Source organism: Mastigoproctus giganteus, chromosome 8, assembly GCF_048544385.1.
Source record: "Mastigoproctus giganteus isolate SK-2022 chromosome 8, ASM4854438v1, whole genome shotgun sequence".
NCBI lineage: Eukaryota > Metazoa > Arthropoda > Arachnida > Uropygi > Thelyphonidae > Mastigoproctus > Mastigoproctus giganteus.
The window spans coordinates 2531547-2546840 of record NC_143582.1 but is presented as its reverse complement, the minus strand read 5'-3'; the positions used below and the strand labels follow the sequence as shown (position 1 = coordinate 2546840).

Below are 15294 nucleotides of genomic sequence, written 5' to 3'. Positions count from 1 at the left end.
AAAAAATAAGTTACACATTACCACAGTAGCCCATTTATTGAGGTATGTAACATTACGCAATAGAAAGCACATACCTTGCACTACTTTTCCACATTGGCACAGAGTTGGTGTAAACACTTCTCGGAACGTGTTACTAAACGTTCAGGCGCCTCTGTAGCCAGGTGGGAAGGAGCAGCAGTGCGTAGCACACGCTTCTTGATTAGACCGGGGTTCGAGCCCGTCACCACCAAATACGGATGATGCGGAAAGGTCAGGAAATGGCCACCGCATATCCCGGAGCAATATGGCCTAAGCTGCTAATGCTCCTAAAAACCAAAACAACAACACAACAACAACTAAACGTTCAATTCCCTGATGATAGAAAATCCATTCCTTGGTCATTCAGCCACCGTCGAACTGCTGTTTGCACCTGCTCATAGTTTGCAAATCGTGTTTCCCCCCTTCCCAGATGTTGTTTCAGCTTGCCAAAGGTGCGATAGTCACAAGGCAAAATATTGAGACTGTACAGCAGACATTGCCATACCTCCCATCCAAAACTTTGGAGCAAGTGTCGTGTTGTGCATGCATTGTGTGGTGTGGCATTGTCCTGAATGAGAACAGCACCTTTGCTTAACTTTCCAGGACTTGTTTTTCATGGCTGTTCTCAAAGATCATAATGTTTGGTAGTATGAGGCAGCATTAATCGCTGTGCCTTTTGCCATAAATTCCATGTAAACAACTCCTTCACAGTCAAAAAAAAGTGGCATGACCTTTCCTACTGATGGTGCAACTTTGCATTTATTCCACACAGGCAATGTTCTGTGTCTCCATTCCATAGATGGAGGACACAGAACACTGCCTGTGTCTCCATTCCATAGATGGAGACACAGAACACTGCCTGTGTCTACATTCCATAGATGCTCTCTTTGTTTTTGGGATGAAATGGTGACCCCACATTTCATCGCCTGTGATGATGCGGCATAAGAAGTCATGGCCTTCCACAAAATAGCGTTGAAGGAAGCCTGAAGAAGACAAAAAAACGTTGACCTTTGTGTTCATCTGTCAGTGAACGAGGAACCCATCATGCACACAATTTGCAATAGTCAAGATGTTCACGGATGATGGAATGCTATCGAAATATCCAACTCCTTTGCTATTTCTGTGACTGTCAGTCTTTGATTATTGCGAATCATTTCATCAATCTGCATCACGTTGTCTGCAGTGGTCGACGTTGGTGGCCTTCCTTTTCGATCAGCATCCATCAATTCTGTGCAACCACTTTCAAACTGCTAACACAACTTCACTATGGCTGGACGCGACATTGCATTTTCCCCATACACCGCCGTTAATTCACGATGAATCTCGGAACAATTCAGATGTTTCACCAACAAAAATTGTACCGTTCTGCGTACCTCGAACTTGGAGTAACAGTCTAGCTGACGTGCCATTATGAACGGTTGCTCCTACACAACTGTTACTGCTAAGTCAACAAAACTCACCTACCAAGGGGCGCACAATATGAACTCCATTCCGTGCAAGCGCCACATTTGTTGTGCAATTATACCAAGAGATGGCGGCAAGTGTAACTTATTTTTGAATGCCCTCATAGAAAATAGAAACAATCAAGATATGTTGCTACATCCTGAAAGGTGCACAAACCTAATTTCCATCACACACTAATATTCTTGGACAAATGTGTGAATTCTAGACAGTTTGCAGTATGATTCTGATGAAAACTTTCCTTCTTTTGCAAGGAATGACAGGCATGATTTCACTGAAATGATTTTCTCGAAATATGGGGCATATCCACACATTTCTGATTGTTTTGGTCATATTAATTAATTATTTCCATGAAGAAGTGATTTAAAATTGCTATCTCAGTCATTTTAGATATAAGTGTTCATTCTCCTGATCTCAATCCTGTAGTTACTTTTCATGTGGCTACCTAAAGTTCATAAAAATCATCAATGGACCACTAAGTTTTAAACCCAAAGTATTCAGTGTCATAGGGAATAGTATTACAGTTGTTGAGTACAACAGTGCTCAAAAATCAAAAAATTATTTAATTTTTCCTACCATAATGCAAGCCCAATATACATGTTCATACGTGTTCAAGATCTTTACTGACATTTTGGATACAACTTTGGGTATCTGTTCTGAAGACAAAGCTGAGCTGGTAACAGTAGGTCACAACTGCTGTTATTACTCATCATAAATTTTTGAATATTAACAGTATAGACTTTAAAGTAGTAAAACTATTCAACTCATGAATACATTTATTACAGTTACCAACAGTGATATACGTTCCAATGTTGGTACAAATCTAATATATATAAAGCATGTGTTCACTGGCCAGGTGTTTGCCTATTTGCAAGATGAAGTCGCAAGGGAATAAACTCTAGCACCTGTAATCTACAATTCTGAGACTAGTAAACCACAGTTCAATGTGAAAAGGACTTGATTCCACACACACACACACACCTTAATCAGTGGGGTCTGAAAAAACACCTTTCCATCAATAAAATCCATGAGCTGTGAAACCACTTCTTGATATCACAGAACAAAATTACAGTTACAAGATCTATTTAATTTGTTGATTTCACATAATTCACGGATTTCCTAAATTCAAAGAATAGCAAGAGTATTCCATTCCTAAGTTTGCTAATTTCCTCCAAATGGTCGTGTATTGAACAAAATTTTTAACTGCCAGTAAAAAAACCATGAGTAACATTAATGAAATAATGTAATGTGGCATATTCATTATACAGACAATATGGGAAATTCAAACTTTCCAGGTATGGTCAAATAAGAGAAAATGAAAAGGCCTTTCAAATATGAATTTTCCTTGGAAATATGGGATGACTGGCAACCTACAAATAATATTCTTTCTTAAAATGCAAGTGAATGGGGTGGAGATTCCTGAACAGTTAAACTGAAGAATTCCAAACAGACTGATGGAGGGCAGTGCATAAAAATTAACCTGAAGTAAAAATATGACTGCGCATTTTTTTAATGTAAATGCTAAAAAATGTGCATTTTTTTAGGATTTTTCTTTAACCAACTACAAATGATTAACAAATACATTATTTGTGGAAAAAGTAACTTTTTTCCCTTTTCTCTTCTTATCGTCCACCTGTCACTGTATATGATTAGACAATAAAAAAAAAAATAATAAAAAATAAAGATTTGGACGAAAAGCTGAAATACATCAAAAGATGACTTGCTATGGACTTTTATGAACTACCCCGATTAACCCTGTTATTTGTCGCATGTGTCCAAATCAACCCAGGCAACTTGTGTAACAGTGACTTGTGCTTCATCTACTCCATCCACACAGCTGAAACTCCTAATACCTGTTGTTGAAAATAATATTTGAATTGGTTGCAGAAAATTCTAGAAATATATTGATAAATATTGCACAATTAGTAAAAATTCATGATTAAGTTAAACCTAATTATATACATGTGGTGTTGATTGACAAATGAAGAAATATCGATAGTAATTTTGCTTCATTGCTGCATGGTTTCCCTACAATCGGTAACATTCTCTGGCTTCATGAAATTGATGCATCGCCTGAAATCAAACTACTTAGAAACACACTTCATGTTTCATGTAGCCAGTGCTACATATTAGTGATGCAATAGCACTACAGATCAAAGTGCAGGTTCAAGGACACAATTTTTAAATTTGCATTTGCCCTCAGACAGGTCTAAAGTGAGTTTTAATTTTCAAAAATTAAAAAAATAAGCTTTTTTATATAGAAAATAGATTTTTCACAGTTTTGTTCATAAATGATTGAAATTATTGGTGTCACCAAAAAATGAACAATTTTGAATTATTTTTGCAGGCACAAAGGAATTTCGCATTTTCTTGCGACCAATACAGGGTTAAATAAGAATAAAGATTTTAGAAATGACAAATTTTTAACTGAGTAATATATTCAATATATAATAAACTATAACATACAGCTGCAACTACATGGAAATACAAAACAACACAAAACTGGGAAAAGTGAAAATTACACTGGTGTGCCAAGATTATAACCCAACCAAAAATAAGCATTTATTTCCAACTCATATCATAACCCTAATCCACAGTCTTTACATAAAATCTTCTCATAAATAATTAAAAAAAGCTTTCTTTAGTTTGTCCAATTTTTCCCATGTTACATTTATAGATGTGTTAATTTGCAGGCAAAAGAAGAAAGCATAATCTTCGAATAAAAAATGCCTACAAACACCTTATACTTCTGTATGTCACATTTAAGTATACTATTCATAATCATCTGATGATAAGACTGATCTATCTTGTTAAGCCTAGATCACTTGGGAAATAATGCCTTGTTCCTCACATGAGAATTTATAAAATATTCTTGTTTCTTTTAAAGTACTTTTGAAACTTTTTTCTTTCTTTACTTGCACAATTATTTATATTTGAATATTCAGTCATATGTTCCAAGTTTAAAACATGCATTAGTACAACCTCTTTCCTTTTCAATAGTGTAGATGGTATAGATCTCTTTTAAATCCACTGAAGGACAACAGCAGACCTGAAACACACGAACACAGACATGAAATTCCTAAGACTAGTTTACAAAATAATATAACAACTGGACCTGCACACACAGGGGAGGGGGGAAAATTGAAACAAAAATGTTAATCTCAAAGGGAAAAGAGATATCATAGAAAAAAAGTATGGCAAAACATCCTCTATAAAAACCTATTGATCATATTGACTCATCTAGTCATAGCCATTTTATTGATTGATAGGGGAGGGGGGAAAATGATGGCCTAGAATTACAAACACAGTTGAGAGAGACAGGAAGTCAACCAAATATGTGAATATGCAAACTAAATGAAACAGTAAGGATTTATTGTGGTGGAAATCTGATGTAATTACTATGATTATGTAGTATACCATTTCCAAAAAAGACTGGAACCTAAATATCTAGGAAATGCTAATGCTTCAATTATTGGTGGGGAGGATGAATCATTAGTCTGTTTACAGAATGATTTTATTCAGATATAGGTCTTAATTTACACCCACAGCTGCAAATTAAAATTATCCCATAACTGAATAATGAACACATGAAACAAGACAAAAATTTCACAGGTATTATTCAGGAGTACATGAGTATCCTCAGCACATCACAAACATAAAACTTGATGACATGTAAAAGTTTAGAGTATTTGTCATGATTCATACTGAATAAAATAGGAATGTGAGAGAGAGAGAGAGAGAGAGAGAGAGAGAGAGAGAGAGAGAGAGAGAGATGCCTTCATCGCATCAGTTCAATATTCTACTGAAGATACTTCAGTATACCACAACAGAATATTGTACAGGACTGCTATATTGCCAATGTTAGAATTAGATGCTTATCAAAGCAAAGTTCATTACAAGGGGAAGAGAGAAAAAAAAAAAAAAAAAAAAAAAGAGGACGAATTTGGCTGATGTTTATGCCAGATTTACAATATTTCATATGAATATAGTTCTGCTAATGATATATTTTATTACTTATGGTTCATTACGTTTCAGCAACAAATTCTTTTAAAATACAGTTGAATTTTAAAAGAATCTGCTGCTATTGTATCAGAAAGCAGCCGCTGGATCAGTGATTTTAGTAAGTATAAACAGAGGTGATTAGAATATATCGAAATCTACAGAAGATTTTAAACGAATACAGAATATGTCACTAAAGTTTATACATGTAAATTTCTGATATCTGTGGAAAATAGAAGAGCTATATTTTTCCCCCCCCTAGAAAGTAACAGACAAAAACTTCTCTCAAATTCCTTGTCTTAAATTCCTTATCAAAACAGACACAAGGTTTCCCCCCACCCCCCCCCTGTTTTGATAAAAGAAATACAAAAAAGGAATTTCTTTTATCATTTGGGCAGTCCTCAAACTGGAACGAGTGCAAAAAAAATTATTTGGAATTTTGAATACATTAAACAGACTTAGCAAGGAGCCATGGAAGCTGATTTCTGACTACAGAGGAAGTTCCTGCTTGAACAACTATCATGCTAAGGAATTTGAAGAGAAACACTGTTATAAAACAGTAAAAATTTCAAATGGGAAAAAAAGATATGGTAGAACATCCTCTAGAAAAATCTATTTGGTCACATACTGATTTTTACAATTTCATATACGAGAAATTGTTCAGTGTTCTAATTCAAATATTAAGAGATGAAATAAAAGATGATTTAGCAAAGATTCATTGCAGAACACATTAAAGTATGCACTTCATGTAATAAATCTGATCCCAATTTAATCTTGAGGTTAATGTGTTTAAGTTTAAAGTAAATGATATATCACTATAGGTTACATGATTTGTTAGTTAAGGTAACATATGGAAATTAATTTTTTTGTTCTATTCAGTAGAAACTATAATCATATGAAGCATGCTCCATTATAAGATCAAGTAGTTATTGCAGGGAGTGGCAAGAAATGATGATACTACATAATCAAATAACTGCATCATATCTTGACACAGGATAAGTCACTGCAGATACAGATTTAAAAGATCAAGATCAGTATCAGCGGCCTTCTTTACCACAAATGCAGTTATTACAGATGCCTAATCTTTATTTTTATATCAGAGATGGGTATCTTTGATAAGATTACAGGTGCTAATACACAAGCACCACAAGCCACCCAGAGGCATTCCCTAAATTCTGGTATTAATTCATTTTATGCTGCTATTTATTAACTGCATTTCGTTATAGCTTTGCAGCTTTCAACTATGGCAACAAAAAAATTACTTTAAAATTCAAGAGCTATCAAATGATAGCAGACTGCTAAATTGATAGCAATCTTAGCAAGTTAGAAGACAATCTTATAAGCATGAGACAATACTTCGAAAATAATGCTTTTTTTTTTTTTTTTTTTTTTTGACAAATTCACAATATGCATTACTGTTTAGGAGAAGTTAGAACATTCTCAAAAATACATATTATACAGGTCGCTATTAACAGAATTGGTCACTTTCACTATCATAGATTTTAATCAATTCCAACCACAATAAATTCCAATTAAAATAATCAGCAGGTTAATTTCTACATAAAATGACCAGAATATTTCAGTGTATGAGGTGATTTCACAATTTTTCTTTGAATCATCATCCTATATACATATATATAAATGGATGAATTCCACCAAGACTTTAAAATTGAAATATCAACATCAGGAAACAAAAGCAAAATATATATAATAAATATGTGGTTCAAAAAGATAAATGCCTGCAATTAGAAAGCCGACTATGGTGGCAATACACACACATGCACATACAAAAAGACTAACCAATTTACTTAGAAAAGAAAATATGCAAGATCACATATTTTGAAAAAATTCCTCAAAGACAGTATTAAGAAGCTATGCAAGCCAAGAATTTTGAATAGTCTCCAGACATTCAACATACCCGACGAGATGGTGCTGAAGTCTGAGTAATCCCATGGCTCGCACCAGATATTGTCATTGATGTACCATCACAACTTGAAGATGGACCCAAGGAACCAGGAGTACCAGGGGTAGACACAGTAGGTGGAACTGGTGATGACTGATTGAGTATTCAATGGCTGAGATGATGGTGTGCTTGCTGGTGGGGGCATTGGAGATGACTCTTGGCCGGTGGGAACTGATGTGGTACCTCCAGATGTAGGTCCCAATGCTTGTACTTCCTGAAGATGCAGAGAGGGAACCCGGTCCTGGTTGGGGTTGAATGGTGCTATAGCTGTTGCTATACATCTTCTGTTGTAGATGTTGTCGTAAATACATGGGTGATGATCGCATATTAGCTGAATTAGCTGCTGCCATTACTGCTGCTTGTGCAGCAGCTTGTGCCCCACCTGGTGGAGGCATAGAACTTTTAGGATAGTTGATTAGGTGGAGGCATCATATTGTTCATACCATAGCCAGTTGTTGGGGGCCCACTTCCTCCATACTGGGAATTCATGTAGTTTCCAGATCCGGGATTACTGAAGTTCTGCGGTGCAGATGATGGATGGCTAGCCATACGTCCAACGAGAAGAATGAGCGGGATAATTAGGACCTGGACTAGGGTAACTGCTCTGATTCTGCGCTCCATTAAGTTTGCATACTGAGAGAATTGGGAGGTCGGTGATAATTACCTAAAATAATAAACAGAAACAAAAATAAACAGTAGTGAACAAGCTATAAGACATTAATTTAAAAATATAAATCACATTCAAGAGAAGTTTCTATTATTAACTAACTGCCTATGAATGATATACAGTGAAACATGAAATAAACTTTTTAGATCTACCTCACTGAATAGAAGCCGTTAAACAGCCTTTAATTAATTACCTATCAAAAGATGGAACTCGTCCATCTCATGCAATTCTCAAACATCTGTTCAAAAACAGAATATTTGTACAATATCAGAGTTTTATTAAAAAAATTCACATCAGTTAATATGTAAAAATGAAAATATAATTTCTACTAAACATACGACTATTCTGGGTAACTATTCTCAACAGGATTATAAACGCGTTTCACTCCTCTAAATCACACAAATTTGTATAACTACAAGTGTTATAAACTAAGTAAGTTTGCTTTATTACTTTTTTTTTTTTTTTTTTTTTGCAGGAAATAAAATATAAATAAACAAGTGATGTTTACCATCCCCCCGCCCCCCCAATACTATAGGAAAAAATTATGTACTTCGATTTTCTTGTGCTGACACAATATAAAAATATACTTTTAAGACAGCCTGAATTAAGCAAAAGGCTAATAGATAATAAATTCAATAATCTGAGGATTATCATGTCCTGCAAATCACAAGTCAGAAGACTTTCAACTGCCATAAACATTATGGTCTTTATGGCATCATCGTCATTATGACAGAACAAACGGTTACCTCAAAAACTGTATTTTTAAACAAATGGCATCATAGTTTGAGAAAATAACATGACTGTGAATTATGTTATTCTATTTTTATTCTTTGGGACCACTACTGCCCCTCCTGTGATAGTTACAGAACCTGGGATTATGCTCTTCAAATTCAACTAAATTCATCCATGGGTCAACCTGAAGTCACTAACACTGTTTCATAATCAAATAACAATCACCAAAAAGGTGAATCTGTTACTCATTCAAAAATTCTGATGATTATTCTCACAAGTTTTAGGGCTAATTGGTTCCACCAATGAACTGGTAGACTCAATTGCCAGCCTTATCTTAAAAATAGTCAATAGATATATTAAACTTAAATAAGAAGCCAAGTGGCATGAAGAATAAAATTGTTATATGTATAATACAAGATCTATTGCTGGGATATGCTGGTTCAAAATTCAGTATTTATATAAACAAGTGGAATGTTATTTAAATGCAGGTAATATTTTCAGAAAATAACAATATTCTGTATTATGTTTATTCTATCTTTACTGCCTGGGCAAAATTAATGTTTGCAATTTGTCCCTAGTACAGCAGTGAAAACAGACAGTAAAAATATAAAAACTATAATAGAGAGCATTATTTTCTTAAACCATTTCATATCTGCATTGAAACAGTACCCCCACTTCTTTACTAAACTGTTTCAATGGGCCAATGCAGCCCAGCAAAAAGGGGTCATATTATACACAATATGAAAGTTATTTTCAATCATAAATTTTCTTCTGCACACCATTTGGCTGTTTGTTTCATATTAGTATTATCCATAAGACACAAGAAAGTCCAAGGCTTTTCCTGAACCAGCAAAAACAAAAAAAAAATAAAAATAAACTTACCCATTGACTCTCCCCTCACATAGATATCTGTCCAGCTGACCTTTCAATATCCCCAAGCCTCACCCCTCAAACCAACCATGGAGGCAACGTTTTCCAGTAATTAACAACTCATTGGGTAAAAGAAGACTTCCTGTCATCCAGTCTAACTCCTCTTCCACAGTAATTGGAATTTATAGCCTCTACTTCTGGAATCATTTTTAATATTGAAAATTTCACTCATCCATTTCTTTTGCCTTTCAGAGCCTCAAATAATGATGAGGTAACTAAGCACCTTAGAGATAAGAGAGTTGGTATTAAGGTTCTAAAAAGAGAACCTTAATACCAACTCTCTTGTCTCTAAGGTGCTTAATTACCAAGCTCTGCAATCCATATTTCAATCTTTAATTTAGTTTAGGAAAGACTGATTGCATTTTATATGCAATCAGTCTTTCCTAAACTAAAAATGGTGCTCAATGTCTTTTTTTAAGTTGTCTCAATACTTAAACTCACTATTTCATGTGTGGTCTTGCAACTACCTTATAGTGAGATTGACTTTTCTATCTCTAAAAGAAAATGTTCACCGAATCATTAATAAGATCAATGATTTGTTGAACGTTCGCAATCGTTGATTTGTCACCATGGACTGTCCATGCCACCTATCTATATTGCTCAGAGAACTTCACAACTAAACTCTCAAATGGTAACTTTCTTCCTCTATTGTTTTTAATTCAACCACACCAAATATATAAGTTATTATGGGGTTGCTATTCCCCAAGTGTAACATCTTGCTTTTTTCTGGATTAATAATACAGCTGCTAATTTTTTTTAACCATCCCTGAAGACTAAGTTGTACTGAAGAAATAGTGCTTGGCAGTGATCATTAACTGCTCTACTCATCTCAACATCTGCAAATTTTAACAACACATCTTGTACCCCCCTTTTTGACTTCATTTAAGAAAATGAAAAACTGTTAACAATGGTCCCATACTCCATTTCCCTAATTTGAAGGATAACCATTAATCAGAACCCACCTACCCTGCTGGCACAGTACAATCCACCCAAAGATTTTTCCTGTAATTCCAACATGTTCCAGCTTATACAGTAACCTCTCATACACAAATGAGTCAAATGCTTTGCTCAAATCCAAGTAAACAAGTCAATGTATGCAGTGTGTTTCAGGTGCATTTAATTTTTTGGCATTTCAACAATCTAAGGGAATATTTCTGGAGTCCAGTTATGCCCCCATAATTAACCTTAATGGTTTAATGCACTCTCTTCCCACCTCCCACACAATTGGTGGGTATATACCATCAAGTCTAGTGACATTACCTGCCTTTGCACTTAAAAGTTTTTCTAATAAATAATCTTCTGAAAGTTCAATCTTAATAATTTCATGCTTTCCAGTTTCATTCATAGTTTCTCCTCACCACAAAAGGTCTCTTTCATCTTTCAATATCAATGCAAATATCTGTTCAATTCATCTACAACATTAGCTAGATTATCACAGAATCTTTCATGTTGAATATAGAAAAGCTTGATCTGGTTTGTTCTTTTCTAAAGTTGGTGCAAAAACCTTGAGCCAACTTTGTTCAAATGTATAAAATCTCTACAAAATAGATACCTTCTACCTAAAAGTGTGGGATAAACTATTTCCCTCTAAAAGCCTTGCAGAGTCCCTCAAGTCTTCAGTTCATCCAATAGGCTTTCAACACACAGTCCCTATCATAGCTGGGCACATACACATTCTGACCTGACTTGCAGCATTTTTTTTTCAGCATGGTCCTATATTTGTCCAACAGTGTGTGCTTAATGCCATCAGTCCTCACATGAACAATAATGCTCTCTTTTCTCCCTTAAAATCTGAAAAACTGTCGCAACATCATTAATCGTTGCTCTTGGCAGACAAACTCTGGTTCTAATTCACCTATCCTTATTACAAAAATACTACTCAATTCCTTCCCAAGAAGTCTCCCAATAAACTAAATCCTGTTGAACCAGAGAAGTAAGCACTTGACTTGGTTGTTTGTTTGTGTATCAGCAGCTACAATACACCTATCTTAGATGGAACACATTTAGAGTATTTAATACGAGGGTTCAGATAAGATACTTACCAATCAGTTTTAGAAAAATGAAAAGATTGTTAATATCCCTTGACTTCCTAGTAATGATGAATTCTTCAATTTGCAACAGCAGGCTGCTAATTTCATTTCAAACAGGATGAACCTTATAGGAGGAATTCCCCAATGCCATGATTGCACTAAGAGTCAGTGTAAAATATATATTTTGAGATTTTCTAAATTAATTTTATTTCATGTAGTTCCACTGAAAAACTGCTATATTTGAGTGGAAAGGACACCTAAATGACAACAAAGGAACCCCTGCTGCTGCTGCTACTGTTGCTGGTTGAATGTGATTCGTATCCAACAGTATATATATTGGCAAGAAATCAATGTAGTTCTTCATGTGGATTGCACGGAGTTTTTTCGTATTAAGTGTCAGGAAAAATTCCCCCCCCCCCCATTGATGAAGATAAAGTCAGTTTAGGAGGGGGAAGGCCAAGGTAGATGAGAGTAAATTGTTACCTGTAGAGAACAGAAAATTTTCCAATTGTGTTAATTTAAGAAGTTACATTCAAACACCAGCCAAGCGATTAAAAATTTTACTATAAAATAAAGTAAAATACAAAAATAAAATATAATATTTTATTTTATAAATACAAAAATAAAATTATTATATTTTATTTTTGTATTTTACAGTAAAATAATTTAAGAAGGTTGATCTATTGATTGACTTTTTAATGTGGCACACACAAGCAACTTAGGTGATGATTCCCCAAGTCCAAAACTAAAATACACCCAAAAGTTAACAGTGACTAAAAAAAAAAAAAAAAACAGGTAACTATATCGAATGGTATAAAAGTCAAAAAGTAAGATAATAAAAAAAAACAGGGTACAGTGTAGTGTAATTAGTAAAAGCAAATTAAGGTGTGTGTGTGTGTGTGTGTGTGTGTGTGTTGACTTTTATATGTAAAAGTCAACTTTAAAACTTCATTCAAACATGCTCTCACTTGATCACAAAATCTGACTAAGTGTATACAGCTCAGTCAGATGAAGATGATTAGAGTTCTAAAACATTAAATTTATGCATTCATAATAAAACCTTTAGTAAAGACATTTTTATGGTTAAAATGGAGTTCCACTGCTCTGCTTGCAACAATCAGCCCTCAGTAGAAAAGAATGTGTGAGACAACTGTATCCTATGCAAAACTGAACTAAAACAACTTCCTCTCTGTGATTCACACAGACTAACTAGATTTCTAGTGTTCGATTACAGGTTTAATCTCATATAAATTGTATGAACTCTGCCCTTGCCACAAATTCTGCTATTGGGATAACAGTTTCTTTATATTACTTGCTTGCAGTCTGTATAGCAGATTAACAGGCAACAGGAGTTGTTTGGAATCATGGCTGCCAAATGTGGTGTCTGCCAAATCATTTCCCTTGATTTAATATGATTAGGGATCAAGCAGAAATGAATACACTATATCAAAATTGGATTCCGAGAGATAATGTAACTGGCTCCATTTGGGACAAGACCAAATGAGAATTATACCTCACCGTTGATAAGGCCTGCAATGAACTCAGAGAATCAGTACATGTATACATTTTTTGTGGTAATTAAGTTTGTATATAATTCAAAGCTAAATGTGCAGTGAATGTGCTACATTCAGTAGAAATCTGTTTGGATATTACAGCAGTTCTGGAAAGACAGAGGCAGATCCCACAGTAAATTGACTTTGAACTATCTGTCTAGACAGGCAATAAGTCAGAATGTTCAGATCGGTGTGCTGAGTTGAGTTACATGCAGGTAGAAGATGATACATCACTCTACCCCGGTTGTTAAAGGAGCGGCTGCAGAGACAAGCATGCCAGGGGATAGGGGCCTGTGGCATTGGGGAAACCTTGTCTACTACAACAGCTCTTAGATACTCAAAAATGGATGTCCACATGGGAGTCGCATAGGAATAGTCTGGAAGGGATTTCACTTTAAAAGCATACTGTGGAGAATAACTGCTTTTGCTGAAGATGTTAATACATCACTTCCACAGACTTTGGACAGGATAAGTTCTAAATGCTCCAGTAGCAATGTGAATAGCCTGATAGTGGATGGGTCAAGCCCTAAAGCATGCTAATTCTGCCAGATGCATAACCCATAATTTATTTTTGATCACACAAATGCACAATACAGATGAAGTGCACTAATTTGCACCCTAGGGATGAGCTAGGGGGGGAGTTGTTTAACCCTTTCATGCACTTATGCACAGTTGAAGAAAGGTCAACTTTGTCAAAAATGAATGGCAAAAAATTCTCATTTTTGATGGAATTGCATTTTGTCCAAGCCTCAATTCAAGTTTGTGGTAAAGGTTGTTTGTTCCAAAAATGTATACAAAAGATCTGTGGTGAGAACCTGAAGCCATTGGCCTCTGCCCAGAAGTTAAGGCAACCAATGGCTTGTTGCAAATTTTTTTTGAATGACTGTCATGGTGCTAAAGTCACTAACATGGAGGGCACTGCTTAGAGTTGAAGGAAGCAGTTCGGTAATTGAGTTTACTTTAATGGCAAAAAAGTATTAAGACTTAAGACAGATCCATGTGATATTCCCACCTCTTAACAAAAGGGTCAAGAGAAAGCAGATCCTATATGAACTTGGAAGCAATGATGGGATAAAAGATTTTTAATAAAAATGGGGAGGTGGCCTCTTAGACTTAGGTTATATAAATCTTTTAAAATACCAGATCTTCTCTTCAAGTTGTGTTATATATTTTTTCCATATCGAAGAATGTGACACCAGGTGCTCTTATGTTAGGAAAGCACCTTGAATAGATATTTCCATTCTACTTTTAAGTGGTCAAAAAGTAGACCTGTTCCTTCAGAAGCTGCACTGAATGCTGGAGAGGAGGAGGTCATTTGATTCTGAGTACCATATAATGTGAGCATTGACCAATCTAGCCAAAATTTTTGGACAAACAGATAGTCAGAGCAACAGACAGTATTCTATTGGAAATTTGAGATCCTTCATGGTTTAGCAAAAGCAAGAACAGCTGCCTTGTGCCAGGCATTTCAAACTTCTCTTCAAGGAAGATTTTGTCATATAAGAAGATCAGATGGTCTAGATTTTGGTGAAAGGTGTTTAATCATTTCATGATGGATGTCATCTGGTTTTTTTTTTTTTTTTTTTTTTTAAATAGCATTAGCAACTAAGGCCATATTGCTCCAGGGATATGCGGTGGTCATTCCCTGACCTTTCCGCATCCTCCGTATTTGGTGGTCACTCGAAGCCCGGTCTAACCAAGAAGTGTGTGCTACGCACTGCTGCTCCTGCCCACCTCGCTACAGAGGCACCATGTCATCTGGTCCAAGAGCACTTGCTTTTAGTGAGAACTGTTTTCCAGCTCATGAATGATAATGACCCATTATATTGGTAAACACCCACTTTTGTAAAAGTGTTGGTTTATCAATTTTGTTGTGGACCAGGAACTCTTGGGGAAAAGGATGATCCTGAGATTTAAGAATCATAAGAATATATTTCCCAA

At 35.2% G+C, this 15294-nt stretch overlaps 2 protein-coding genes across 2 annotated transcripts in view; both read right to left on the bottom strand.

The window, feature by feature from the left end:
- The window catches only part of LOC150081198 (trithorax group protein osa-like), a 199878-nt gene extending 191822 nt beyond the window's left edge, over window positions 1–8056 (bottom strand). The window contains exon 1 of the mRNA XM_090379370.1: window positions 7885–8056. Within this exon, the coding sequence (XP_090235496.1) occupies window positions 7885–7990 (106 nt within the window). The 5' untranslated portion in view covers window positions 7991–8056. The remainder of the gene's footprint in view (window positions 1–7884) is intronic.
- LOC150081197 (uncharacterized) overlaps window positions 7976–15294 on the bottom strand; it is a 502723-nt gene continuing 495404 nt past the window's right edge. The window contains exon 7 of the mRNA XM_090379371.1: window positions 7976–8105. Within this exon, the coding sequence (XP_090235497.1) occupies window positions 8062–8105 (44 nt within the window). The 3' untranslated portion in view covers window positions 7976–8061. The remainder of the gene's footprint in view (window positions 8106–15294) is intronic.